General features: G+C 41.2%; 1 protein-coding gene across 1 annotated transcript in view; it reads left to right on the plus strand.

Annotated features, from left to right (window-relative positions):
- The first annotated feature begins 5,865 nt into the window (after positions 1 to 5,865).
- Positions 5,866 to 26,772, plus strand: part of GTF2F2 (general transcription factor IIF subunit 2) — a 95,926-nt gene continuing 75,019 nt past the window's right edge. Inside the window, exons 1-5 of the mRNA XM_082074911.1 lie at positions 5,866 to 6,094; positions 14,421 to 14,494; positions 14,968 to 14,986; positions 16,382 to 16,526; positions 24,892 to 24,930. Coding sequence (XP_081931037.1) covers positions 6,029 to 6,094; positions 14,421 to 14,494; positions 14,968 to 14,986; positions 16,382 to 16,526; positions 24,892 to 24,930 — 343 coding nt within the window. The 5' untranslated portion in view covers positions 5,866 to 6,028. The remainder of the gene's footprint in view (positions 6,095 to 14,420; positions 14,495 to 14,967; positions 14,987 to 16,381; positions 16,527 to 24,891; positions 24,931 to 26,772) is intronic.

Genomic DNA, 26,772 nt, shown 5'->3' on the forward strand with positions numbered 1-26,772 from the left:
ATGTTTTATGGTTTTTACTGCCTAGCATTGTACTTAAATGGGAGCTCAGCCATGAGCTTGATGCTTTTGCACTCTCTGACACTGAACAGCTTGGGGTGAGCAAGTCTCTCATTAATATATTGCTCAAAAGCAGTCTGAAAACACAATATTTTGCAACACATATTTTGGCCTTAAAGAGACACACTGAGAATCCTTTGCTGCCAGAGGAAACAGATCTACAGCTTAATGGCCTATGGTCTGTTTTGGGAATAAGATCTATAGACTTTCACTTCTCTTATTCCAAAATAAATGATCAGGCTCTGCTCAGACATTTTTTGCCAATTTGCAAATTATTTCCTCTCTTTTTTTCCCAGGTTACATAGACCAGCTGCAGTTCTGGAAAATGAATGGCGCATCACCGTTGAAGATGGCAAAGGGCAGTTTGCCATCTGCTTGCCTTGGCAGTTCAAGCATTAATGGTAGTTTTGAGGTTTAATTATTGCACCCTTGTGAAGCTGTGGGTTCTCTGCTAGCTGCAAAAGCAGATACTCAGGCTATAGGAGAGTTCCTCACCAGCTAGCAGGGTCTTACTGATGCTGTGCGGTACCTGTAAGGGAGTAAGACAAGCAGCTCTGCAATGATCTCACTCCATTAGTTCTCCTCCTCCAAAATAAGTTGCCCTGCTCACCTTAATTTGTTAATGAGGTGGTTGGCTGACAAGAATGAATGAATGAATGAATGAATGAATGAATGAATGAATGAATGAACGAAGTCAGAGCATTAGCTGTTGGTGGAATAGTCTCCTTCCTGGCTCAATGCTCCCAAGTGAAAGTCAGCTTCTGCAAGAGCTTCCCTTCCTGCCTGGCAGCAGATCAACCATCCAGATGTGGGCAGCACTCAGCTCTTTCAGCACATGGCAATGCTAGAAAAGAGACTGGAGATGTCACCCCATCCACAGAGGAGAAGTGAAAGAAGGTTCTGGGGCATCACCATTTATTGATAAAATGCCTTCTGGGAACCAAGAGGTGAGGAAAAATCCCAAACCTACCAGGAATCACTTGCAGATGCCAAGGGTGCCCAGCGAATGTGAAGTGTGACTCAAGCAGGCGGTGATCCTGCAACATGCTGAGTACCAGAAGCCAGAAAAGGAGACCCACCATGAGAAAGAGTGAGAAATCACCAAAACGAGGTCTGCTAGCTGCATGAATCCAAGTGAACATTTTGGTCTGATACACCCAAGCCTCTGGGCTGTGAGGTGACCACAGGAAGGAGGTCATGGCCTCTGGCTCTTAGGGCTGCCCCACTCTCAGGCCAGCCAGGTGGCCCGCACAACCTGGGAAGCCTCGTGGCCTCTCCCAGACACTTCCCAGCTCTACATGTCCCCAGCCACAGGAAAATTGTGATGGGATGAGTGTCCCAGTGCCTTTCTCAGGAAGGGGAGCCTGTGGCCCAGTGGCGTGGTTTATCTTGCAGGGAGAGCCCATGGCTGGACCACTGTGGCATATCTGAAGAGTCAGTCCCAGAGAAGCAAAGTCACTACAGCAGTTCAGGTAGGAAAAGGCTTTCCTGTGGTTAATGTGATTTCACAGGAGCACAGCTGGGAGCTGCAGTCCCTCTCCTCCTTGCCTTGTGCCAGATACACACTCCTGCTCCCCCTTCACCAGTAATAAAAGATAGAGGTCTACACGCAATCAAAAGGAGACAGAGATGGTTGTGACTCCCTTTTCTGTCACTCAAAACAATGATCTTCTTTGTTATCATGCCTCTGGAGTAGGGAAATTTTGTTTCTCTTGTTAGAATTCCATGCACATGCTCTGCATTGCTTACAAACTGAAACACAAGTAGGGATCCACCTGCTTAACATAATCCAGTGTTTGCAGTGTAGTGTGATTATTGCTGATTTCTTTGATACAGTGTATTAAAATTATCATCTGCTACTTTACCTGATATGGTAGGTTTGGGGGCATCTGCGCAGAGAGCAATATAGATCTCTGTGTTGTATTAGCTCATAATACACCAATTATCATGTGCTCTATTTTATTTCCTTTCTACACAGCTTGTTTCACTTCCCCAGGGGTTTCTCTGCTTCAGGAAAAATACGGAAAAAATGTAGTTTTCATCAAGACCTTTGATGTTTCTAAAACAATGTCATCCCATGATTTCTTGCTGCCAGGTAGGGAATAAGAACTATGTTGAATCATCTTGCAACTAAAAGCTGTGAGGCTGGGAATCCTAACATCTTCAAGAGCTGTCTTGTGGGTTTTCTTCCATTTGCTGCGGTTAGTGGGGCTCAGGAAAGCAACACATGGCCCCCAGGCTCACCGGCCAGCTCTCTGACTGCGTGTCCAGGTCTCCTTCCCTCCAGTGGGAACCAGTGAGTCACAAAGCAGTGACCAGTACACGTGTGAGTGCTGTCCCCAGGGGCACCCTCGGCGAGATGTGCACACCATGTCAGGAGCTGAAGAGCCTTCCCAGGTGTCACGCTTTAATGCTACAAAACAATAAAGCAGATTTTCCCCACAGAGGATACAGCTGAGTGGTTCACGAACTCTCATGTGCAATTCAACTCACCAGTAGGTCTTTTCCCTTTAAAAACTCCATTTGATTCTTGAGAAGTGTTTTCAGTGAAACTTGTCTGATGGTGTCTATCACTGACATCTTGGGTGGGACCACCACCAACTCCCAGGAGCACCGTTCCCCTCTTCCTGACTGGGCATTGAGGGTAGCACATGAGTTCCTGATAGCAAAACTCCTGTCAGCTTCAACAGGACAGCATCAGGCCTTTTGTATCTTCTGCTGTGCAGAAGAACCAGCAGCATCAGGCTGCAGTGATTAGCCCATTCCTAAAACTGATGAAGTGAAGCCAGGTGCAGCTGCTGACAGCAGTGCAGCCTCCTCATCTCACCTGGTTGGATGGAGGGAAAAAAGAAGGGAGAAAGGTAGTGCAAGTTTTAATTTGGCCACCTATATCCTCAGACACAACACGGGTTTCTGTGCAAGCTGTGTGACTAACACACAGCTCCGCTGCTCGGCAGCTGGCCCTCAGATCCTCCTCTGTGGCACTAAATGTGTCCCTGGCAAACAGAAGGTTGGGATTTTAAATGAGGAATTAATGACAATGCGCTCTTTTCCTGCTTGTTGCCCCTTTAAATTCAGTTTCCATGGGAACAGGTCTGGAGAGGCTGCCTGGAGGGAGCCAGGAGAGATCTCTGCCTGGCCGTCTTCCCCTCCGGGTTGCCAGCTGAGCCACCCCAACTGCCAGGATTTTGCAGAGGTTTTTGCTATTGTCATTTATGCCTGGAATAGGAGCAATGGCTCCTCACGGGTTCCTTCTCTGAGTAGTCCCAAGGTGGTCAGCCATGCTGCTGTTGCCTGCAAGCTGAGCTCCTCTCCTTCCATCTCCCATCAGGCAGAGTGCAGGCTTGTCTGAACCCGCCATGAGGCCACCTCACTGAAAATGTAACTCCTGTTAGAAATATCTTTTCCTTCCTTCCTTCCTTCCTTCCTTCCTTCCTTCCTTCCTTCCTTCCTTCCTTCCTTCCTTCCTTCCTTCCTTCCTTCCTTCCTTCCTTTTTTTCTTTCTTGTGGTGGCAGGTGTGATCTGAGTACAGAGGTGGAAGCTGTGGCAGGAGGACCACTTTGTTGTTAATTCACTGTTTATCCTAGGGGACAATCTGAGACCCCACCTGGAGTCCTGCCTGCAGCTCTGGGGCTCCCAGCACAGGAAAAACATGGATGTGTTGGAGAAGGTCCAGAGGAGGCCACAAAAACTATCAGAGAGATGGAGCATCTCTGCTGTGAGGACTGGCTGAGAGAGCTGGGGTTCTTCAGCCTGGAGAACAGAAGGCTCTGGGGAGACCTTATTGCGGCCTTTCAATATATAAATGGGGCTTATAAGAAGGACTAAGGGACATTTTCCCAGGGCCAGTAGTGACAGGACAAGGGGCAATGGTTTTAAACTGTAAGCAAGTAGGTTTAGACTGGACATAAGGAATAAATGTTTTACAATGAGGGTGGTGAGGTGCAGGCTGCTCAGAGAAGCTGTGGATGCCCCATCCCTGGAAGTGTTCAAGGCCAGGCTGGACGGGACTTTGAGCAACCTGGTCTAGCGAATTGCTCATGGCAAGCGGGGTTGGAACTAGGTGATCTTTAAAGGTCAACCCAACCATTCTGTGATTCTAGAAAAATCATTTCACTGAGCCCCTCATTTCTGCCAGACCCATCACCAAGTTGTTTTATAGCAGGGTGAGGATCCTGAAAAATGGTCTGAGAGCTTTTGATTGCAGTTGAGTGTGAAGGGTTTCTTGGAGTTATGCTGGAATACTGTGCTGGGTAACAAAGAGTGAGGTAGGGTACGGCTGCATCCATACGTTCTTGGATACCCAGATGTGCCTCTGGGTTTCTCTTAGAGGCACTCACTGTTTTTTTTCTCAAAGAGACCCCAGGAACAAACTGTCCTGTGTACAGCACAGAGAATCAGTGGAGTAGGACCCAAACACAAATTGTAAAGTGATGGTGTTTGTGCAGATCCACCCTTTTTCCAGGTGAACAGAACCTAAGATCTATGATATTTGGAGGTTGCACCATCCCACAGATAGTGGCTGTTTTTACTGCTGTTGAGATGCACCTGCTTCCATTTTTGTTAGCATTCGAGGAGATGCCTCTGTCATGTTTGTGAAAGGTTGTTTTAATGACATCTGAATTTTGAGCGGAAGCTGACTAACAGCACAAGTTTCATCCACCCAGCTGAGTTCTGCAGACATGTACAGTTTCAAAGTAAAAACAAAAGTAATTTTTAAATTTAACTAATCCTAATCAGAATAGTTCAATGTTAGCTGTTGTTGCTTCAGACGTACATAAGAGTATTGAGCTCCTTGGTTACCTAGATGCTTGCCTATAATTAGAAAGACAGACTATCATGTCTGAGATGTAATACTGAGATAGCTTTCTGCAAGCCAGATGAGCAATGTCTTGCATATTGTACCAGAAATATTCCCTGCTTGCTGCTGGTGCAGTCTCAGATGGAGTATGACCTTTACTGTGTGTAACCAGACTTCAAGGAGGATGTAAACCTGTACCCAGGAGGATTCAGAGAGCAACAGGCGTGACCAGAGGTCTAGAAAATATGACCTATGAGACAAAATTGGAATAACTAAGGTTGTTTAATATAAGTGGAGACAAACCAAAGGGATACATCTCAGTGAAGGAATAAAGTAACACTGCAGAGAGGAAGGTAATAAAATGCTTTCTGTGTGCACAATGGATAGAAGAGAAATAATGAGCTTAAACTGCCACAAGGGAAACAGTCTAGGCATTAGGAAACCTCCCCCAATGATAGGGAAAAAGCCATAAAACAGGGACGTAGAGAGGTCACCTAAGCCAAATACCCCCATCTCAACGCTGAACTGTCAGACACTTGCTCTCTCCTGACTTAACATATTTTCAGTGCCTGAGCAGCTCTCCCATCTTTAGATAGTCTGTTCCAATGCTTCGCATGAGTGCTCTTTGCAGAAAGTTAAGCCTAATAAGACACTTTTTATCCACGGTAAACGATTCGCTTGCTCTTTTTTCCTCACCTGAGTGAATTTGGGCACACGGTGATGCTTTGACTCCTTTCCATGGAGCTGCTCCCCAGCCTGCCATTTCCCGCCCACACCAGAGAGCACTGTCATGGCAGGGTCTACTCTCTACACACTGCTTTTCCAGTTTCTCTATATCATTTTGCATGCTGCTGCCGTTTTCCAGCATGCCAGGATAACCTTTCGCGTGCAGGGAGAAACTAACTTTCTGTGGCCGCCATGCCGAGGCCCCGCCCTGCCCGCGGCCGCACCGGGGCGGGGACTCGAACCCGCAGGCCCGCCGCAGCAAGGGCTCGTCGTCCCGCTCTTGCCCAGCTGTGCTCCGCGAGCGGAGAAGGTTTGGCCACCGCGGGCCACCGTCCTCCGGGAGTGCGCTGCTCTGCGGGTCCGGACTGGTACAGTGGCCGCGGCAGCAGGAAGCATCGTCCGCCTGCTTCGTCCTCCACCTCAGCCGGGCCACCTGCCCCACCATGAGCGAGAAGGGCGAGCTTGACCTCACCGGGGCCAAGCAGAACACGGGCATGTGGCTGGTGAAGGTGAGAGGCTGCCGGCGCTCCCCTAGGCCCGGCGCGGCCTGTGGCGGCCGGGCCTCCCCTCCCGTGCCCGGCGTGGTGGCGGCGGCCGCGGGGTGCGGGGCCGTGCCTGGGGCGCGGGGGGGAGCCGGCCTGCGGCGGGGGGCTGGGGTTGGCCGGTGGCCCCGTTTCCCTTTCCGTGGGGACGAGGGTGGGCGAGCAGCGACGCGCGGCGTCTGCCCGGGGAGCTGCTGGGGCGGATTGCACAAATGCAGGTAAAATTGAGTTGTCTGAGAGTTCTCCTCGGCTTGTGCTTTATTGGGGGTAACAAACGTGTTAGCGTAACTTCTGTTTTCCCAAAACTCTGAGAATCGCAGAAAGTTTGCTCCCAAATTCACATCCTGATCAAAATCCAAACCAACCAACCAAAAAAAAAACCACACACACACACAAAGAAAAAAAAACCCACCACAAAACACAGCAAAACAACAACAACAAAACCAAATCAAACAACAAAAAATGCAAACCAAACCAAATAACAAAACCAAACAAAAAAATCCCAACCACCAAAAAAACAACAAAACCAACCAAACAAAAAACCCAAACAAAAACAAAAACAAGAAGCAAAAATAAGCAAACAAACAAAATAACCCAAACCTACAGGGAAAATAAATGGCCTGTGTCTTGTCACTACAGCTTACATTGGTGCTAGAGAAGTACAGCTGTCGCAAAGGTGCTATGAAAGGATAAACAGCTCAGCATGTTAAACCCAAGCACCTGTCTGGTGCCAGGCCGTGCTCACATCTGCTGTTGCTGACTCGGCCACCACTGTCTCTTCCTGAGCTCTGTGCTGTGGAACATCTTTCAGTCAAGGTGGTTTGGCTGCTTCTGCTGGCAACAGGAAATGTTGGCTCAGGGAAGAGGAGACTCACAGTAGTTTTGGGGAGTATGTGCCTTGGCCCCTTTCTAGTCCCCTGTGGATGTGCCCCCATTTTTCCTGATGTGTATTTGGTCTGTCTGGGGAGAAACTGTAGCTTACTCCTCTTTTTCCTTTGGGGAGGGAGGGAAAAGGCTCAGACCTTACACTTAAAAGAACCCATGGGGACAGGGCAGTACCCAAATACCAGTCCTAGGGGGCGAGGGGGTGTGACACCATCATATGTCAACTAGCCAAACACCTTATTGTGGTCCTTGAAAATGGTGGGGAATTTCAGACTTGCGTTGCTCTGCAGAAATTCTGGTGGTGAGTAGGTCGCTCCATCTGGCTTCCTCTTTTGTATTGGCACTTCAACATCTGGTTTTGTGAAACCGCAGTGAACACTGCGTCGTGCTCTGAGTGTAATAACTTATCCAGGTCAGTAAAAATGAAAACTGACAATAAAAAGCTCTGGAAGTATGTAATGATACTGAGTGACAGGATGATAAAATGGCAGATAAAATACAGAGCTTAAAAATCTAATCTGATATGCATAGGGAAAAACTGTCCTAATAGTTACACAGTGATTTGGTCTCTGCTGGTTGTTGTCATTAGAAAGGAGGTTTATTTTCACAGTAGATATGGGTAACTGAGAATATTGTGTCAAAAGAGTAGATTCAACCTTGGGCATGATTACAAAAGATACAGAAAACAAAGCAGAAAATACTATGCGCCTTACTATGCGTTGTTATTTTATACATACTGCCTGTAGCGTGAATAACTGTGTGTAGTTCTGGTCTCATCCTCTGTTGTGGAAAGTACACAGTAGACCTAAAAACACCACAGAAAAGAGCAGCAGGGATGATTTAGGGAGCAAGGAATGGTGGCTGTGAACGAAACTCATAAATATGTTGTTACCTTTCAGGCTGGCAAAAAGATTGATTTGGATATCTTACAGAGGTCTGTAGAGTAATGTCACAGGTGGATAAGGAAGAAATGAGTAGGGAAGAGTCAGTTGTAACACAAGAATTAAGGGTGTATCAGATTAATTCATCTGGTGGGGCTCAGAGCAAACAAAGGAGATACTATTATTTTGCACAATATGTAGTTGAATATTGGAATTTGTTGCGATAGGAAGTTGTGGATGTCAAAACTTTACAGAAGCTCAAAAAGGCATTAGATAAATTTAGGCAAGAAAATCGAACTGAGATATTAAAAATGAATATTATCGCATACCTCAAGGCTTCTGAGTCAAAGATCACTGTAATTAGAAGAGCATGCTGGGGAACTATCTTTTTGTCTTAGGTTCTCCTGTTCTGCTATAATCACTGCTGTTGCTGGCATTTGGAGGCAGTACACTGAACTTACTTGTCCTCTAGTCTGATATGGTTTGGTGGTTCTTGAAGCAAGCCAGGAATTTTCAGCACATCTGTGCTTCTAGTTGATGCCACTCTGATCACAGGGTGCTGCCTGGCTTAATGAGAAAACTAAACTGAAAGGAACATGGAAATATTGCTCTTCTGGGTAAGTGTTAATGTAATCCTTCATGCACATGGTCTGATTTTATTATTTGGCCATCTTCTAGTATAATAGAAATAAAAGGAATTACGAAGTTCCTCAAGTTGGTATACCACAGCAAAGGATGTACAGGATTTTATCCTTTGAATATCTTCAGATGTGATCTTGGAAACAACCATCCTTCTTACTAAGACCTTCAACACACTCAGAGGCATGACAGTATGTAGCACCTGTACTTCTTATCTTCACTAGCTAGGATAATGAGGCCGAATTTATCCTTCCTTTGAGGGAAAGAGCAATCAGTTCTGCTGGAATAAAAAACTTGTCTTATTTAATTTCCTTTTAGCATGTATTATGATAGCACAGGAAGGATTCCAGAGAGACTACTTAACAGGCAATTTAAAAATGTAGTAATGAGTACTTTAGAAGCATAAGCAGTAAGAGGAGGTATGAGGAATTGAGTGAGTACCTTTATTACAAACCCAGGAAGCAACTGGAATATTTTTTCTCTGTTTTCAGTGAAAGCTAAGATAGAGAAATACTATAAAAACTGTTGGTTATGTACTTGTGGTAAAGGGAAGACCATTTAGCATTAGCTGTTAGAATTGTTAATTTCTTGTTCCTTGTGTGATTTTTTTTAAATTTAATCTGCTGTATTGATCTATGTTTAGAAAAATGGTATCTTTATATAATTTTTTTTTTGTATGTTAAAAGGAAAACGAAAGCATAGAACCTGACATCAGCCTTAGTTTCTGATGTACTTACTGCATACAGAGAAAGAGCTGATTTTATTTCATATAGAAAATTGGAAGTAGTTTATTACAGGTGGGCTGCTTTTGTTCTAAAGGCAGATAGGAAGCTGTGAATAAGTTGAAAGATGCATGGAGCAGGGCCCCTTGTGTCACACGCTACCTGCAGTGTCCCTTGTGTACTGGAGCCTGGGTGGACATGTGATGTGAGTAGTAGGAAGGAAACAGCAGCCTGAAGGGGCCTTGACACAATGCTCCTTAGTGCGTAAGGTTTCTTCTCGTAATTAAATGCTACGGTTTTTGAAGAGAAGGGTTTTCTTACCTACGAATCCCAGGATAAAGGCCACTTGTCTTGGAAACATGCAGTAGCCTTTCAGTATGGCAGGTACTCTGTCCACAAGTCACGCTTTCTGTGGGTGTATATTTTTCAAAATCCTGCTGTGGGATCGTTGAAATTTTTTTCTGCTCTGTAAAAGTAGGTCATTCTTCTTTCCTGGACTTTATTTCAAGGAGTGTTAAGTGTTTGAAAACTAACTGTTCCCTGTAAGTTAAATTTTTATTATGCTACAATTAAAAGAAAATGGCAAATGAAGATGTCTGCAGAATGTAAAGCTTTATTTAATCTTTCCTGTGACTGTTTATGCTGTTAGCATGGAGCTACAGAGTTCAGCATGTGGTTTTGAGAATACCATCTGGTTTTAACTGAAGTAACTCCATACAGCTAAAAGTAATCCTTTGATCACAGTCCTTCATAACCTTTTTTCTCTCTCTGCATAGCTCTTGATTGCAGACAGGCCAGCAGAAAGATGATTAATTGCACTCTTTGAGACTGTTTCCCCATGCAGCTGAAAGAAGTGTGATTGATCTGCAACCTCTTAATCTGAATAAATTCCCTGTCTGATTATATTAAATAGCAAGTCAGTGATTTTAACAGCATGAGAATCCTTCACTTCTTGTCCACTCATACTGGATGTGTGTCTACCTTATTACCTGGCAATATAAATTAGATACAGATTAGGTGAGAGCACATAGTAATATTTCTATTGAGTCAGCTGGGGCACATCATAGCATTTATCTCAGCCTTAGAAAGAAAATTATATCTGATCTGACATGAAATCTGCTGTAGAAAATTACCACTTTGGAAGCTGTGGGAAAAAAAAATCAATAGATTGTGCCAGTTCGTGGCTTTCTGTTGTGCATTTGTGGCATTTTGGACCCAGCGATCCAGGACTTTCTGGAAACCTGGACTGCCATTTAGTTTGGCTGAGCATTTGGAGGACATCTGGATTTTCTAGCTATTCCACAGTACTTCATGGGGTGCTGTGAGAATAAATGGAAGTGCTAAGCACCAGCACCAAGGTGTTTTCTGGGGTTTTTTTGAAGAACAGGTAAATGCAAGGTTATTGTTAAATTCATTTGAGCTTTAGGAAGTTAGCAGGTTATTGTTTGTCAGCAAGTTCCTGGAACAGGCTCTTTGCCTTCTCAGCTGTGCAGTCAAACTTGGCTTAGTTTTATTCCGTGCAAGACAAAAGTCAGAGTATGGAGTAGTCTTCACTGCTTGGAACAGCAGAGCTTACTATGTTTCTCTTTCTCACTGGCTGTGTCTCACACTGTTTTCCTACATGGGCACAGATGTTTTCAGTAGCTGTGGACTGTGTGAGCCAGAATAAACTTTGCTGTACCACTAAAGAACATTGCTGCAAAATTAAAGAATGTAGATTTGTCGTGATGTGTCATGAGCACATGAAGGAAAAAAGATATAAAATTCCTCTATCAAAGTACTTCTTTAGTACATGGCATTGGAACAGTAATGATTTTTCCTTTAACAAGTCACTGTTTTGATAGACACTGAGACTACTCTAAGTCTTTAAAATGATGTTCTCCCAGAAAGTGCTGCATCCTTACTAGAAAGAAAAGGGTTTATAGGAAGTAGTAGCTTCTAATAGACTGCTTTCAGCTATTTCCTCTTGAAAAAAGTCTGTAATTTCCCTATCACTTGAAGATCTTACAATTAGTTTTAAATAGTCAGATGTGAGATTGCCCTTATTGCCTCAGGTCTGTATCCCATCTCTTTATGTGCCAAAGTACTTTAACATCTAATAGCTTGTGTGTAGGGGGGAAGTTGTTCCAGTCTCCCATTTGTTGTACTAATGTGTCGTGTTCGGTTTTTACAAAAAGCCATCATAGAAAAGACAGCTGTAATTGCTGAATGGTGGGGGAAAAACCTGTGATCTGCAAAACATTGCACTCTGTACTTGTAACTGGTGGAGCTGGCTTCTTGCAAGGAAAGGCAGACATGACTGGAATTGATGCCATGTGGTAGAGCAGAGAAGGTAGAGAAGTTCCTTGTTCCTCTAGGCTTAAACTGAGAAGCCTGAAGCACCTCAGCAGGCCTGGACACACTGACACATGGGGTGACCTGGCACCTCCTGTCTGGGGCAGGGCAATGGCAGCCACCAGCACAGGACACTTTTTGAAGTCCTGGCGTACTGTGCAGATATATAGGTGTTCATCAGCGATAGCACCAGATATCAAAACTAACTTTTGATTTCATGGAATAAATGTTCTTTGTCATCTTTAAGCTTGCCTGGTCTTTAAGGAGAACTATGGTAACTCTGAGCAATGGACACATTGGCCTGGCACTACAGTCTCCGGAAAAAAGAAGTGCTGTTGCTGCTGCTCACAGGTGTGCATGTGTTGTCACATCTGGGAGTCCGAGGAGCATGGGTGTATGGCACAGCGGCAGCAGCAAGGCATTGAGGCTGGCCATGGAAGCTCCAGCTGTTGGGGTCTAGTTCTCCTGGCAGTAGTTAGCTGGTAGCTTTTTGGCCAGAGAGTGGAGAGGTAGGCTGTGATTTTGGCTAATTGATGGGAAAAGAGAAAAAAGTGTCTGCCTAGAAAGCCAGCTCCCAGCTTGTTGGCTGCTTATGTAGGTGCCTGTCGAGGTTTGATTGCGGGGTGACAATAAAACCGTGGCAAATGTATTGTTAGCCGCCTCTACCCCCCTTTCCCCTTTGAGGTCCTCCCTCTCCCACTTCCCACTAAGGACAGGCAATGGGGAGGGAAAGAAGGACAGAGAGAAGAGAGTTGGAAAAAATTAAAAATGTTTTACTAATGCTACTGATAAAAATAGAGAAAATAATACAAAATATACAAAACCAATCTTAAAAGTCCTGGCAACTGCTCTGGCAGATGAAGGACTGGCACCTGAAGTTCTGGACTGGACTCTGGACTGGATTCAGTCTGTCACTAGGCCTCAGTTCACAGGGACAACTAGCAAGGTCCTCTCCTAATGTCGGCCATAAGGAAAAGGGATGGGATCCTCATGGTCTCCCACTTTTATATGAAGTATTCACATGAATGGGATGTTATACTCAGTTGGTCAGTTTTTGGTCACCTGTTTCTCATTGCCCCTCTCATGAGATGTACATCCATTCTTACCAGTCAGCTCACATTCCATTGCTATGTCTACCAAAACATGTACCTGGCTTTTCAGGAAAATGCAGCTAATAAGAAGGCTTTAGCTGACAGGCAAATTCACTAAAAGATAAACTTGTTTTTAACAAAACTAGGACAGTGCCTTTACTGTCCCTCATAAGCCCAGGTCACCTGAGGCTCAGATACCAAAACCTGTAGGAATTTGTGTGTAGGTCAGTCAGCATCACTGGAGCAGCTTTTATTCCTTGGATGTATCAGGTTAAGCTTGTTCCTGTCCCTGCACTGACCTCTGCTTTGTGTAGCCCTTTGGGGAAATGAGTTGGAGCACTGGTTTGGTTGTTCCACCTGCTAAATACAAAATCGGCACAGCTAAAACACAGAAGTCCCTGACACCTCCCAGCCAGGTCAGTCTGCTCTTTCTATGTACTGACCAGCTGCACAAAGAGTTTTACCAATCCGATGAGGGGTGAGAATGAGTGATGGGAGGCAGATCTCCCTGAGGTGGTTCTGCTGTTGGAGAAGTAGACATCAGGTAGGAGTAGGGCTGTGGTTTGCTGCTCAATTTGGCTGAGATTCCTCAACTCTAAACTTTCCCTTTACAGAACATTTTGGTCTCAGAGTTGTAATTGCCTGTCTTCTCATCATTGTGGGTTTCTTGTTGCCTTTTTTTTTCCCCTAGAGAGATGATAATTTCTAATGAATATTTAAAAAATACAGTTTTACCTGATAAAATTATTGGGACTTCTTAGTTTAAGAATATGATGCTGACTTTTTTTTTTTTTTTGCCTTTCATGATTGGATAATAGTATTTGAGATTCAAGATTTTTCCTTCATTTGGGAAATCTGGAACTCTACAACAGCCTTATTTTTGTGCTACATTATTCTTTTTGTTTTCCCTAACAAAATATATATATATATTATATAACAGCTTGAGAAGTGGGCCCATGTGAACCTCATGAGGTTCAAGAAGGCCATGTGCAAGGTCTTGCACATGGGTTGGGGCAACCCCCAGTATAAGTACAGGCTGGGGGATGAAGAGACTGAGAGCAGCCCTGTGAGAAGGACTTGGGGGTACTGGTGGGTGAAAAGCTGGACGTGACCCAACTGTGTGCTTGCAGTGCAGAAGGCCAGTCATACCCTGGGCTGCATCAAAAGGAGTGTGGGCAGCAGGTCAAGAGAGGTGATTTTGCCCCTCTGCTCTGCTCAGGTGAGACCCCACCTGGAGTCCTGTGTCCAGCTCTGGAGCCTCAGTACAGGAAAAACATGGACCTGTTGGAGAGGGGGGAGAGGAGGCCACCAAGATGATGAGAGGGCTGGAACAGTTGAGGTTGTTCAGCCTGGAGAAGAGAAGGCTCCAGGGAGACCTTATTGCGGCCTTTCAGTACTTTAAAAGGGCCTATAAGAAAGATGGGGACAGACTTTTTAGCAGGGCCTGTTGTGACAGGACAAGGGGTAACGGTTTTAAACTAAAAGGGGAGATTCAGGCTAGATACAAGGAGGAAATTTATTACACTGAGGGTAGTTAAACACTGGCCCAGGGTTCCCAGAGGGGTGGTAGATGCCCCATCCCTGGAGACATTCAAGGCCAGGTTGGACGGGGCTCTGAGCAATGTGACTGAATTGAAGATGTCCCTGCTCATTGCAGGGGGTGAAAACATTCGAAGTATTTACACATACATGATTTATACAGAATTTTAAAATCTGCTTTTCTCAAAACCTGTCTTCTTAGGTCCCCAAGTACTTGTCACAGCAGTGGAATAAAGCTTCAGGAAGAGGTGAAGTGGGAAAACTAAGGATTACCAAGTAAGCCTTTACCATACCTTTATTGGTTGCAATTCTTGGAAGAAATTACCTGCAGTAAAATTGATTTTATCACACCTCTTATAGTACATAATCCTGTTTCTTGCAAATGCTGTACATATTTCTTTGGTACCTGAATGGTACTTGCTTGTGTAGTGATTATGAATAGACATTATATGAAATTATACTGAGGAGTGGCTGTATCCCATTACATTAAGTTTGTTTTCTTAAATCCATGAAATATGCACATCTAATTGGAGTATGTTCTTTAACTTACGTGTGCTATTTTGCTACTTCTGTTCTCACCTGCCAACTTTTCCTATTTTTTCTTGGGCATCAGTCTAACAAAAAAATTTGAGAATCTTGGGAGTAAAGATGAGTAACAAAACTAGAATTTGAATTTGCTTTTTTTCAGGGAAGCTAAACTTGTGGAATTAGATTATGGAAACTAAAATATTAAATATTTTCTTTTGCAGAAATCAAGGAAGAACAGAAGTAAGTAATTACTACATACAAAAGCTGTGAATGTGTTATATTTTGAATTCTGAAAATTGTTTAGAATGTGCTGGTTTCTAATGTCACCTGTTTTTTTTACACCTGTAATGAAGCATTGTACCACAGAATCAGGAAGAGAGAATTCTGTCTGTAGCTCTGCCCATCAATTTACTGTGAGACTTCTGTCAAGTCTCTTTGTTCCCTAAGTTTATTTACCCATCTGTAAGCAGCGTAGTAGGGACCTTCTCTCTAAACATTTTCAGATGAGTTAGTGCAAAAAAGGCTGTCTGAGAACTAAGAAGGATGATAAGCAAATGAAGTTGGAAGGTTACAATTTCAGAAGTATTCAGTTTTGTAGTTAGAATTTGGTCCTACTAAATATAGAACAGTTTGAAGGTTTTCCTGCAAAGGTAACTGCTTTTATTAGCAGCCTCAGTGAATAACACTAACTTCCTCTATCTTTTATAGGAGGTAAGGCAAGTTGGATTAGTTAAAATTACTTCATGTACCATGTAGGTGTCTGTCACTGAACTGGAAGAAACTGTGGACAGAAAAATGCCAGGGAAGCATGTTGTATTTGCCATTTGATAACCCAGCTAAACTCCTTTTAGGATAAGTGGAGAAAGTTATACTGGAGGTTTGAATGTTTGATTGAACTCTTCTAGGCTGAAATATGAATGAACCTCCCTAATTTTGTAAGCCCCACACCAAAATCTTGATACTGACTAGAAGCACAAAGCTTATTTTGCAGTCTGTGTGGAGCCAAGTGGTGAGGAACCCCATGAGAATGGGTGGCTTCCCAGGGACCCTGCATGGCAGGACGTACAGGTAGAGCACACAGTGCTGGTTTGAAATGTCCCTCTTCACGTTTCTTGCTGTGTCTTGAGGGTAGGGATTCTGGTTACCCAGCCCCCCCAGTACCTCCTCAGCTTCTGTATTTGGCATACAATGCAAGCATAGCAAAGGAGCCATATTTTAACCTCTCCTGGGCTGCACACAATTCAGGAGTCCCTGGGCTAATAACATTTGCTGTGGTATGTTAGCACTTCTCTCTGGAACTCCACCAGCTGTGTGAAGCATTTTAAAAGCACTCAGACTGAACAACGTCTAAAAACCTATCATGCATTACATTTTAGTAAAATCAAATTGTTCTCTGACTTCAGGAGGAAGTAATTTACATTTTTTTTGAAGATAAGTATATTTTACTAAGTACATAAAAGCTCTGAATTCTGTATTTCAACAAGAGATCAATACAGTAAGGTTCTTATCCCACTCTTTATGTCTTTGAAATGGAAATGTGTTATACTACTTGTGTTTTCTCTTTTTTGTTTCCCCATAACTTGTAAAACTGTAATTGAGTCTGTTTAGTAACACTGTGGTAACTGTGACTGCTAGGTGTCATTTACTTTGAATGAAGAGCTCGCAAACATCAGTGATATTGGAGGAAAACCCACTTCAGTCAGTGCACCAAGGGAACACCCATTTATTTTGCAAAGTGTGGGAGGACAGACCTTAACAGTGTTCACAGAAAGTTCAGTAGGTAAGTCAGAATTAAAGTTATTTGTTACAATTCCAGTATATGTGTTTTCAATAAACTGAATGCTGTAAAGGCCAGAAGACACAGAGGTCTGATTTTTGCTCTGTTTTGTTGTTATTTGCATACATAACCCTGTTGTACTTTTTTTGTGTCTGTCTCTTTTTTTCATGTGATTCAACAACTAGTTTAAGTTCTCCACATGGGGTTATCCTGTACGTTTCAGCTGTGGGTCTGCTGAAGAGAACAGAGCACATGGAGTGCAGTACATGGTGAAACCTGTAGGGTTTTCACTAGAAAAATGTTTTTGTGTTCCCATGTAGTTTTTGGATCAATTATTTTTTTTTTCTTCTCCTTGAATTGGTCTCTGCTGTGAATATAGTTTTATAAGAATGCCGATTCTTCTTCTGTCCAGTTGAACACACCCATTTTAGCAATAAACACAACTGTTCACCACGTTTTCTTGAAGCGTGTATATGGTTTAAGTGTATTAAAGCTTAGTAAAGTCATAATACCAAAGAGTGCAGCGCTAAGATTATAGTTTTTCTCACTGAATTTCAGCAGTTTGGCCTGTCTTAATTTCAGCTCAGTAGCTGTATGGTTGATTAGGATATTCAAGATCATATGTCTGAAATTGCATGTTAGACAATAAGTTCAGCAGACTACCTTGCATGTAACTCCTGTGTCCTGTAAGGTTTTCTGCTGTAATTACATCCTCCTGTCCTGGGTGTTAGAGAGAGAAGGAAGGTGTCTTCAGAGCATGTCTCATTGTCTGCAAAAGGTATCTTAATTTCAGGCACTTAGGTTTTGGTGTCCCCAGAAGACAAATCATAGTAATATTTTTTGATATCTCTGCCTTTTGTGGGGCAGAAAACTACAGCATGCTTTATCAAATAAATGAGGGAGGGAGAATTGTAGCTCACAGGACAGAGTTAGAATATCTAAGAGTTAGAATGCTTAGTAAGTTCACCACCTCCTTTTTAAAATCTCTTTTAAACATGTAATGGCTGAGCACTGAGGTATTAAGGTACAAGTAGCTGATTGTGTCAGTTGTGTTTAGAAATACACTCTTACAGTGCAACTTGGGCACTTTTCTAATCCCTCTCTTTGAAACTAACGTGTTACTGGTTTTTCACGTTAAAAAAAAAAAAAGGTATTTTCATGCTTGTGAATTGCAACACTTTAAAAATAATGGGTTTTATAATTCGCAGACTACAAAGGTGGAAAGAGATAGGGAGGAAGTTTTCAAGAATGTTGCAAGCATTCTAGTAGTTCCTCATCCTTTTTCATTCCTCTGTGCCCCAACCTCAGAATACTTCATGAAAGAGAGTGTTCAGGTGTGAAGATGTGTTAGAGTATACATTTAGTGACTTTTGCATGATTGCTGCAAATCTCATGGGATTTTTCTTCCCAAAATGACTTTTGGTAGAGAATATTGCTTTAAAAACCTTGTAACGTAAGCTGCAGTGAGTGCAGATGCTTAGCTTGAATGTGGAATATTTGTCATCAGTTAGAGTGAAAGTCATTAGAGTGTGGTAGCTAAAAGATGCCCATTTATTTCTGTTTTACCATCTGTAATACCAGTGTCTCGAAACCTTTAGGTACTTAGAAGCCGTCCAATTTTTATTTAATCAATTAAAATTTTTACATTTCTTAGCAATTAGAAAATGTTATTCAAGGACCATGGATCTCTTGAGTAGAAGTTATTATATTAATCGGGAGCAAAGGGTAGTTACTGAAATGAGAAATGTTTGGAATGAAGCACTGAGTAAGCATAGACCCTGTCAAAATTGTTTTTGCTTGAGATAAGCAAGCATAACATGCAGTCAGTGAGTTTCCGTGAAACTTGCTTAAACGCAAAATGGCTAAAATGTGTTGCTGTTGTGTTAAAGCTGGTGTTGGCAATACAATCAAAAATAAACTTTAATGTGCTTTTCTTGCATGACTTTTTTTGGTTGTAAAGATGAATTTTACACAAATACTCCAAATTCTAGTCAGATCTCTTACAGACACCATGTTCCTGCAGCCACACTCTTGTGTTCAAATGTGCATTGCCAATATGTTTTGAGCTCCATAGCCAATTTCAGTAAATTTCGTAGTGAATTATGGCTACTGTGAAAACAGGTGTTTGAAGAGCGGAACGAAACTATATGGATATCCCAACTGAAAGAACGGCTGCTACCCTATACAATGCCAGAACGTCCACATGGAAAAAAACACTATAATTTTATCAACCATGGAAAAAGGCTCCATAAAAACTTAACACATCTTTGCATATCAGTCAGTCCGCAGTAAGACACAGTCATAGGAAAATGAAATTAATTCATTCTCATGTTGATTGACCAGTATTTGTCTTAAAATTATGATTAGCTTATTTTTGTGAAAAGCACTGGTAATCTTGTTCCTTTTTCTTTTGCGAAGTTCACCACGCAACAGAATCAGTAGGCCAGTTTGAACCGTGGGCCAAAGATTAAGCTGGTGTGGAACTGCAGATGGCATTGCTAATGTTGCATCTGGAGGAATTATGCAAATGAAATATGGATAAAATGTGCTTCATGCACTGTTGCTCTCAGTCAATACCCTTCTTGAGGGCTGAACTTACCTAAAATTGAGCAAATGGCATAAACTAGTTCAGTCTCTTTTGTAAAGGGTGGAGTTTTTGGTTGGTTGGTTGGTTTTGGTTTTTTTGTTGTTGTTGTTTCCACTCTTTTGGAGCACATGGAAAGTCCTGAGATCTATTCTGTGTGCTGTCCTCTAAACCTGGGATCCTTATGTTGTAGTGACCATCTTTTTGATGGTCTTTCAGAAAATGAATGAGGGATGACAAAGCTTCCTCTGAAATCCTGGAAGATGCTGCAGGGAGTTTACATATTCCTGATAATTCAGCACTTCACGTTGACTAATCAGGTCACTTAGAGCAAGCAAAAGATTTGACGAGTTAATTAAATATTTTCTGCATGATGTAATTTCTAGACTTCTGAATCGATTTTCTATGTGTTTTAACTGAACTTCTAATTCATGGTGCAGTTGGAGGAAATCTTTTACTTCTTACATTGTAGACCTTTGCGTCTCTGGGGTTCCCTGTTGGTTAATGGGCAGTAGTAGGTTCTTCTAAGGTACCATTTGTGATGTCCAAAGTCTAATAACTTGCAGTTTCTTGGTCTTCTGAGGTGCCATTTGTTATGTCTAAATCCTAATGAATTGCAAATTGCTTATCTTCTGCAGTGTCTGGATTAGATCTGAGCTAATATAAAGCTGGATAAAGTGGATCCTATTAAAAATGTAGTCTGTGCTGGCTTTTACACATGGTGCACTTTCTTTGTAGACTAACTCTGGGGTTCCTCCTGTTTCTTCAAAAGGCTGAGGGAGCTGGGTCTCTTTAGCTTGGAGGAGACTGAGGGGTGATCTCATTAATGTTTATAAATATGTAAAGGGTGAGTGTCATGAGGATGGAGCCAGGCTTTTCTTGGTGACAACCAATGATAAGACAAGGGGTAATGGATTCAAACTGGAGCACAAGAGGTTCCACTTAAATTTGAGAAGAAACTTCTTCTCAGTGAGGGTGCCAGAGCACTGGAACAGGCTGCCCAAGGGGGTTGTGGAGTCTCCTTCTCTGGAGACATTCAAATCCCGCCTGGACACCTTCCTGTGTAACCTCATCTGGGTGTTCCTGCTCCAGCGGGGTGGATTGGACTAGATGATCTTTTGAGGTCCCTTCCAATCCCTAACGTTCTGTGATTCTGTGTTTTGAAATAGCTCTAATGAATAACAGAGTACTACAGCGCACTTCGAAAGTAGTAGTTGCAAGCTATCTCCTTCCTTCCTTTGCAAGGCTGTTTGCACATGTGCGACATTGCGTCGTCTTCATTGCTGGGCAGATCACTGAGACCTGTGCTGGTGTTCCTGAACATTGATTTAGCAAAGCTGGCGGGAATCATGGCTTCTGTGATGACTGCAGGGGGATCCAAAGCACACTTGTCCCTTGCTGTCTAGGTCTTGCTGTCTAAGCTGGTTTCAGTATTATTTCTGCGTTAAATATGAACTACATTCTGTTCCATAAACATCACCATATGTACATCAACAGTTGCTATGCAACAATGCTATTTGTGCTTCCAGTCACTTTATCTTATCTTTGTCATCAGCTATCATAGCTGTAATTTTTTGGGCAGAAGGAAATGAAAGGATTTTGCATATATTTCAATGTGTTGTATTGAACAAAGTGAATTTTTCTTATATGTGTGTAGCTAAGAACTGTCTAGGGGCAAGGCATGGGTTTGATATAAGGTGTGTTTTTTCTGAGCTTCCTACTGGTAGACACCCTGGCATAAGGAAGTGTTATTATTTGACAGTTTGTTTCTTGGTTAAAGTAATAGGAACGTGCTTTTGTTAAACATATAACAGCAGACTTTTCTGATTGTTATTATAAATTAATTTCCTTACTGATTTAATTGCCTGTTGCTTAATTTTTCTGCCAGCAGGTAGTTTAGGATTGCTGGCTCTAAATAGAAATGAAAAAAGCACTTATGTTATAGATAATGTTAAAAGTTTATTACTGAGCTAGTTCTTACTGAAACGTTTTACTAATGTTACTTGGGAAACACAGAATTTGGCAGGCAATTGCATCCCTAAGTGTGAAGGACTGATGGATGGAGAGGAAGATTTTACACTGTAGGCACAAATAAAGTGTAAGATATTTCTGTAAAGTTGGGTGAGATGACTAATTTTATTGAAATTTGGAATATCTCTTCGCAACTCCCCCTTTATAAGTGGGATTGCCCTCATGCTTATTTTAGTGACTTTAAATTCCGTCATGCTTGCTCCATCTTACTGACAGTAAAAAGTGTTTAGAGAATTCCATTGACAGAATGACTACCAGACCTTTGTTTCTGAGCATCATTCATGCATGGATTGTTTCACCATTTCATGCTTCACAGAAGATTGCTGGCTCTTGACATCGCATTCATCTCCAGTTTTAAGTCTTCTTTCAGATCTGTTTGTTGTTTTTTTTTTTTTGTTCTTTTTCAATAACACATATAACACTGCCTATATACCTTAAAACAGCTTCTTTACTCCCACACCCCTTGAATATTCTCCCCTTGTTTTGGGTTAGTGTTTTTTTTTCCCGCTTTATACAGCTTTTTATGTGTGAAAGAACCTTTTCTGAGTTTGTACATTAATCACGCCTACTATATAACTTACAATGCGTGATTGTATTCTGGAGAAAACGGAGATTCAGAGGTTTGTACTCTGTATTTTGTATATTTGTATTTTGAAACATCAGATATATCCAGTCATTTAAAGAAATGTGAAGGGAGGAAACACTACTAAAAATCCTGGAAAGATGTTTCTTTCTTCCATTAAAGCAGTTACTCCTATCGTTACGTTTAATTATTTCCAGTAAAATACATAGTGCTCAGAATCTTGGTGCCTTGTGATACTGCTTCTAATCTTACTAGATGGATGTTTGACTTCTCAAATTTTTAATCAAGCTCTTATTTAGGAAATAAACGCCATCCCTCATTGTTCTGCCATCTCAGCTCAGCCTGCTGAGGAGTTTTGACGCACACCTGTCTACTTCAACAGTATTTTCCAATTGTCTTTGTTCAGGCTGTCATTTAACCACACGTTCCAGTCTCCAAAATGCTTTGGGGTCTTACTTAATGCTTTGTCGTTCCTTTATGTTCTTCAGTCTTTTAAGGACTGCTGCTGGCGCGAGAGGAAAACCTATCAGCAGCCTCATGATCAAAAGAAACAGAAGCAGCAACAGCCTCTCAGATCTCTGCATTTATGCAAATTTCCAAATATTTGTGAGAATCATAAAGAAGATGCAACCCATGATCATAAAAGCAGAATGTGTGACTCAAGCTAGTCTAATTACAGACAGCATCTTGATGGGTTAAGATCTCATATGTATTGTTGTGACATACGGTTCCTTTAGACAACAACTGTGACTCTTTACATCATCTCTCTTCTCCATCTCTAAAAAATGGAAATTATATTTATTTACTTCATATGAGTGTTGTGAGGATTAACAAATTCCTGTAAAGTGGGTTCAGCTGGCTGGCAGGGGTAAGCTCCTAATTTTCTTTTTGTTTTTGTTATTAAAACTATAGACTGTTAATTCCTGTACAAATTTAAATAATTGAGGATAAAATGCACAAAATATATAGAATGGGCTGCACATATTTGGAGTAGAATTGGCTTCCTGCCCACTTCTGTGACTTGACTTTTCTTTGTTTTTATCAGTCTCACTGATGTATGTGTAATGCCCCTCCCCCCAAAAAAAACAAAAACCAACAACACAATAACCAACCAAACAGCCCCAACCTGTTGACATTTATTCGTGAATCTTGCACGTTGTGGAGGAGGCTGAGCAGCTGTAACCTGCATTGATAAAATATATTGAGTAGATACAGTATGATTTCCTTTACCTTCTTCATGATGATAGTACCGAGAAGATTTTTTTCAAGCAGAGACTGGTGACCTGTTTGTAAGGAAATGTCTAATGATGAGGAAAACCAAAACGAAACAACAAAACACCCACTCTTTAGCAAGGCTTGAATTTTGTCTTTTTTTTTGTCTCTGCTGTTGAGGGCAGATCTTGTTGCTACACATAAGCAAAAACACTCCTGTAGACATGATACGCATGTATTGTTATTTGAATCAGAGGAGCAATTTTTTTTTAAATCAGAGATGCAAGAATTTTTAAGTGTGGTGTCTTACACAGTCATTTTGGCTGGGTAGCTGGTCTTCATTGAAACTGAGTTAAAAAGTAAGAGTTTAAATCCAGCTGCTCAATTGTCACAGGGGTTGATACCTTAGTATGTTTGCACGTTCTTTGTTACGTCCTCTTTGCTTCTTGTCTGTGTACTGAATATTTCCTTAATAAAGTTACGACTGAGTTGGGCTGTTGGTTGGGTAATAACATGATGTTGTAAATGTGTTAAATATACACATTAAAAAGTCAATGAGAAAATACGTATTTTTCTGCAAACAGGCTATCCTGCATGTGTATTTGAAAGTTAGCAGGGATTTTAACTTGCTTTGTGAATGCTTACGGGTAAGAAGAGGCTGTATAATGATTTCTCAGTGAGAAAGCACACGCCTTCAGCTGCTAAGACTAACGATGGCACCTGTAAGGAAAGAAGGATCTGTGAGATACCGGTTTTCCATTTGCATTAGTCCTCAGGCTGTCAGCCATCTCAGTGAATAAACAGGGCCATCAGCCATGAAAACCAGCAAGAATCAGTAGCAAGGAAAAGTTTTTGTAAAATATTTCATGTTTTCAGTTCTGTTAATAGCCAGCCTGTAAATGGCAGAAATGATCAAACTAACTGAACTAAAAAATTACTCTCAGAGTTAAATCAGTAATTCACTGTGGCCTGTAAATAAATAGTCGGTAATGATATCTGTGACATTGCTGAGGTGAAAGCTAAGGGCAAGTATATTTTACCATTTTTAAGTGAATTTCAGATAAGTGAAAATGTTCTTTTTATTCTCTACCTTATAAGATGTATAAAAAGGAGAAGTATAGGAGGAGCAGTGAAATTTCAGGTTGACAAATGTATGTAGGGGTTTAATTTCATAGGACTTGGTAAGTGTTAGAACTCAGTTTACCAAAATACATGCACCCGCTGCCGTCTCTTGAAATGCTGGGTTGGAATTTAATGCAGAAAGCTGTTTCTGAATCTGACTCTACCAATCACTGAAGTGATGATTTTTTGACAAGTCACTTTGTAACATTTGTGTCTAGGCTTTTCCTTCATACTTACTTTGATTCTCTGGAGCAGGAGACGTTTCTGATTACACCTGGTTTTTGTACCTAACAAGGTGGGCTACACTACCATTTGAAGGCTAATGACCAGAAAGAGAAAAGACTGAAGAAATAAATCCTTGTGTGATCTGCAGAAAGGGTGGAGGAGAGGTTGATCATGTCCAAAAATTTAACTAATGCCAATTAAAAGTTTCTTCTGCAGAACCTTCTGGTTTTTTAAATATACAAAACCAATATTCATTTGTCTAGAGTGACCACTGAGATACATGGATGCTATTCAAGTATAGTCCTACTATTGATTTTGTCTAAATGTATAAACTATTGTGTAAACTTCATTCCAGCAGAGCTCAGTCAGAGGTCTAATGGAGTTCTCTCATGGAAGTTGGGAGTTTGTGCACTAAGGGGGATTTTTTTTTGTTGCTCCCTCTGGCAAATTATTCTCCAGAAAGTGAATTTATAAATGTTAATAAAACCCAGTGTTTGTGATTTTTATAATTACTTATAATTCTTTATTTTGCAACCCGCTTTTTAGATGTAATTTCAAATAATCAACACAGAAACATTACATTTCCTTTTTTGTTCATTTTATTTTTCCAGAAGGCCAACCAGATGAAAAATCCGAAAGCAGCAGCAGTGGTGAGTGTGGACGCTTTCTTTGAAACACTTAGTACTTATGACTGTACCTTTTCAGTTTTATTTTTTCAATAAATCAGTAGATTTTTTTTTTAAAAAAAGTATTCTTTTTATATCTCTAGGGTAGAATTTCATAAAATTGAAAAATGACTTAATAAACCGATTGCTGTGACCAGAATCTTAAATTATTACTATTTTTTATTTAAATGAAGGGGGGAAATGATGAGGGAGAGGTTTGGAAATGAAGTGTTCATTTAAATGTTCCTTTGGATTTAAAAAAAAAAATTATTTCTCAACTCTTTTTTAGGTTCATTGTCAGTATTTTTTAGTTTGAATTCTTTCCTCTTGACTGGAAAGTTTGTAGCAAATTTCCCAGTCCTGCATTATTTGATTTTAATTGCATAGACTAACCAGTCAGAAAAATAGTGCTCTAGTATTGTACTTTATTCTGGCTTTCTGGTGAAAAAATATTTCTTGTGGAAGATTTATAAATTCTGTGGAAAGAGTAAAAAATTGTTAGTGCACTGATATTACCTACCAGTTACATACTAGTCAGTCCAATGATGTCGTAAGCACAGTTAAAAATTCTAAGGGAGCTTCTCAAACTGCAATTGCTATAGTAAATATTGGGATTTTACATGATTCAGAATAGTAAATAAAAGTATTTCCCTTCAATTATTTGCTGTAGGTTTTGTGTTTGTTTGCTTTTTGCTTGTGTTTTTTGTTGTTGTTTTTGTGAAATGGGCAGCGTGCTTCTATCAGATAGGATATCAGGTAGCCTTAGGAATCTATAGATTTTATTTCAGGTCTGAGCTGGTCTGTATAGACTTCCCTTTACAGCCGCTGAAGGAGACAGTTACAGAAAGTCTTATTCTAACATAGGGGTTTACAAGTGCAGGTAGCGTTTAATAAAGATCCCCTTTTCTGCTTTTATTAAAGAGATGTTTCAAAAATATAATTAACATACTAGTGCAAATAAGTGCCGATGTTAGCAAGAGCCTGTGAAACTAGGCACAGCTAATACAAAATATATAGACAAATCTCAGGCCTGTTAGTAGAAGGATTACCTGTGATGCACACAGATTAAATAGAGCTGGGACTGGGCTGGAGCTCACAAGTGGTAATAGCAGAGATGGACTTGGAAAGAGTCTCCTGCTTGTCTTAAACACAGTTCCTAAATGTAAGCCTAATGCTAACGGGTTTTCAAAATGTCTTATTGAATGAAATTTTTCGGACACTTTAACATGCAGATGTGTGTTTTTTTTCTAATATTTGACTTTTGATACTGAAACACAATTCAAATAAATGTTGTCAAAAGTATGTACTTTGTGTCTGGCTAGGTGCAGGGTTTGGGTTTTGTTTTTTTTGTAGGAGGAAGCTCTTTAATATTAAGATGCTTTTTATTATAGTGGCTTAAGCATGTCCAAAGATTTATGGCATGTGTTAGAAATGTCTGTAGACTTATACTGAATCCAAGGTGTCTTATAACTTACAATTTTTCTCAATTACTTGTTAAAACCTGTTCACTTTGATTATATGTTAATTGTGGTGTGGCTTTAAGGTTATGAAGGGCTACTTTTTAGAGACTGGTATTTTATACCACTTGAAAACTGAGACTCACTGCTGTGGGATGTTGCACGTAAAGCAGATCTTGACAGTTTAACTGCTGAAATGAAACAGAATTTTGGTATTACATTAGATTTCTCTGATGCTCCTTGGTTGTACAGGTGCACACTTGGTTTTGCTTGGCTTTTAGGTTTTTAATTCAGTTTCAGTTTGCATTTGAATGATTGAATTAATTGCCTGTTGTTCACTCCTGGTGTCTCCTCCTTATTCTGTGAATAT

Source organism: Streptopelia decaocto, assembly GCF_964273445.1.
Source record: "Streptopelia decaocto genome assembly, chromosome: 1".
In the NCBI taxonomy this organism is placed as follows: Eukaryota; Metazoa; Chordata; class Aves; order Columbiformes; family Columbidae; genus Streptopelia; species Streptopelia decaocto.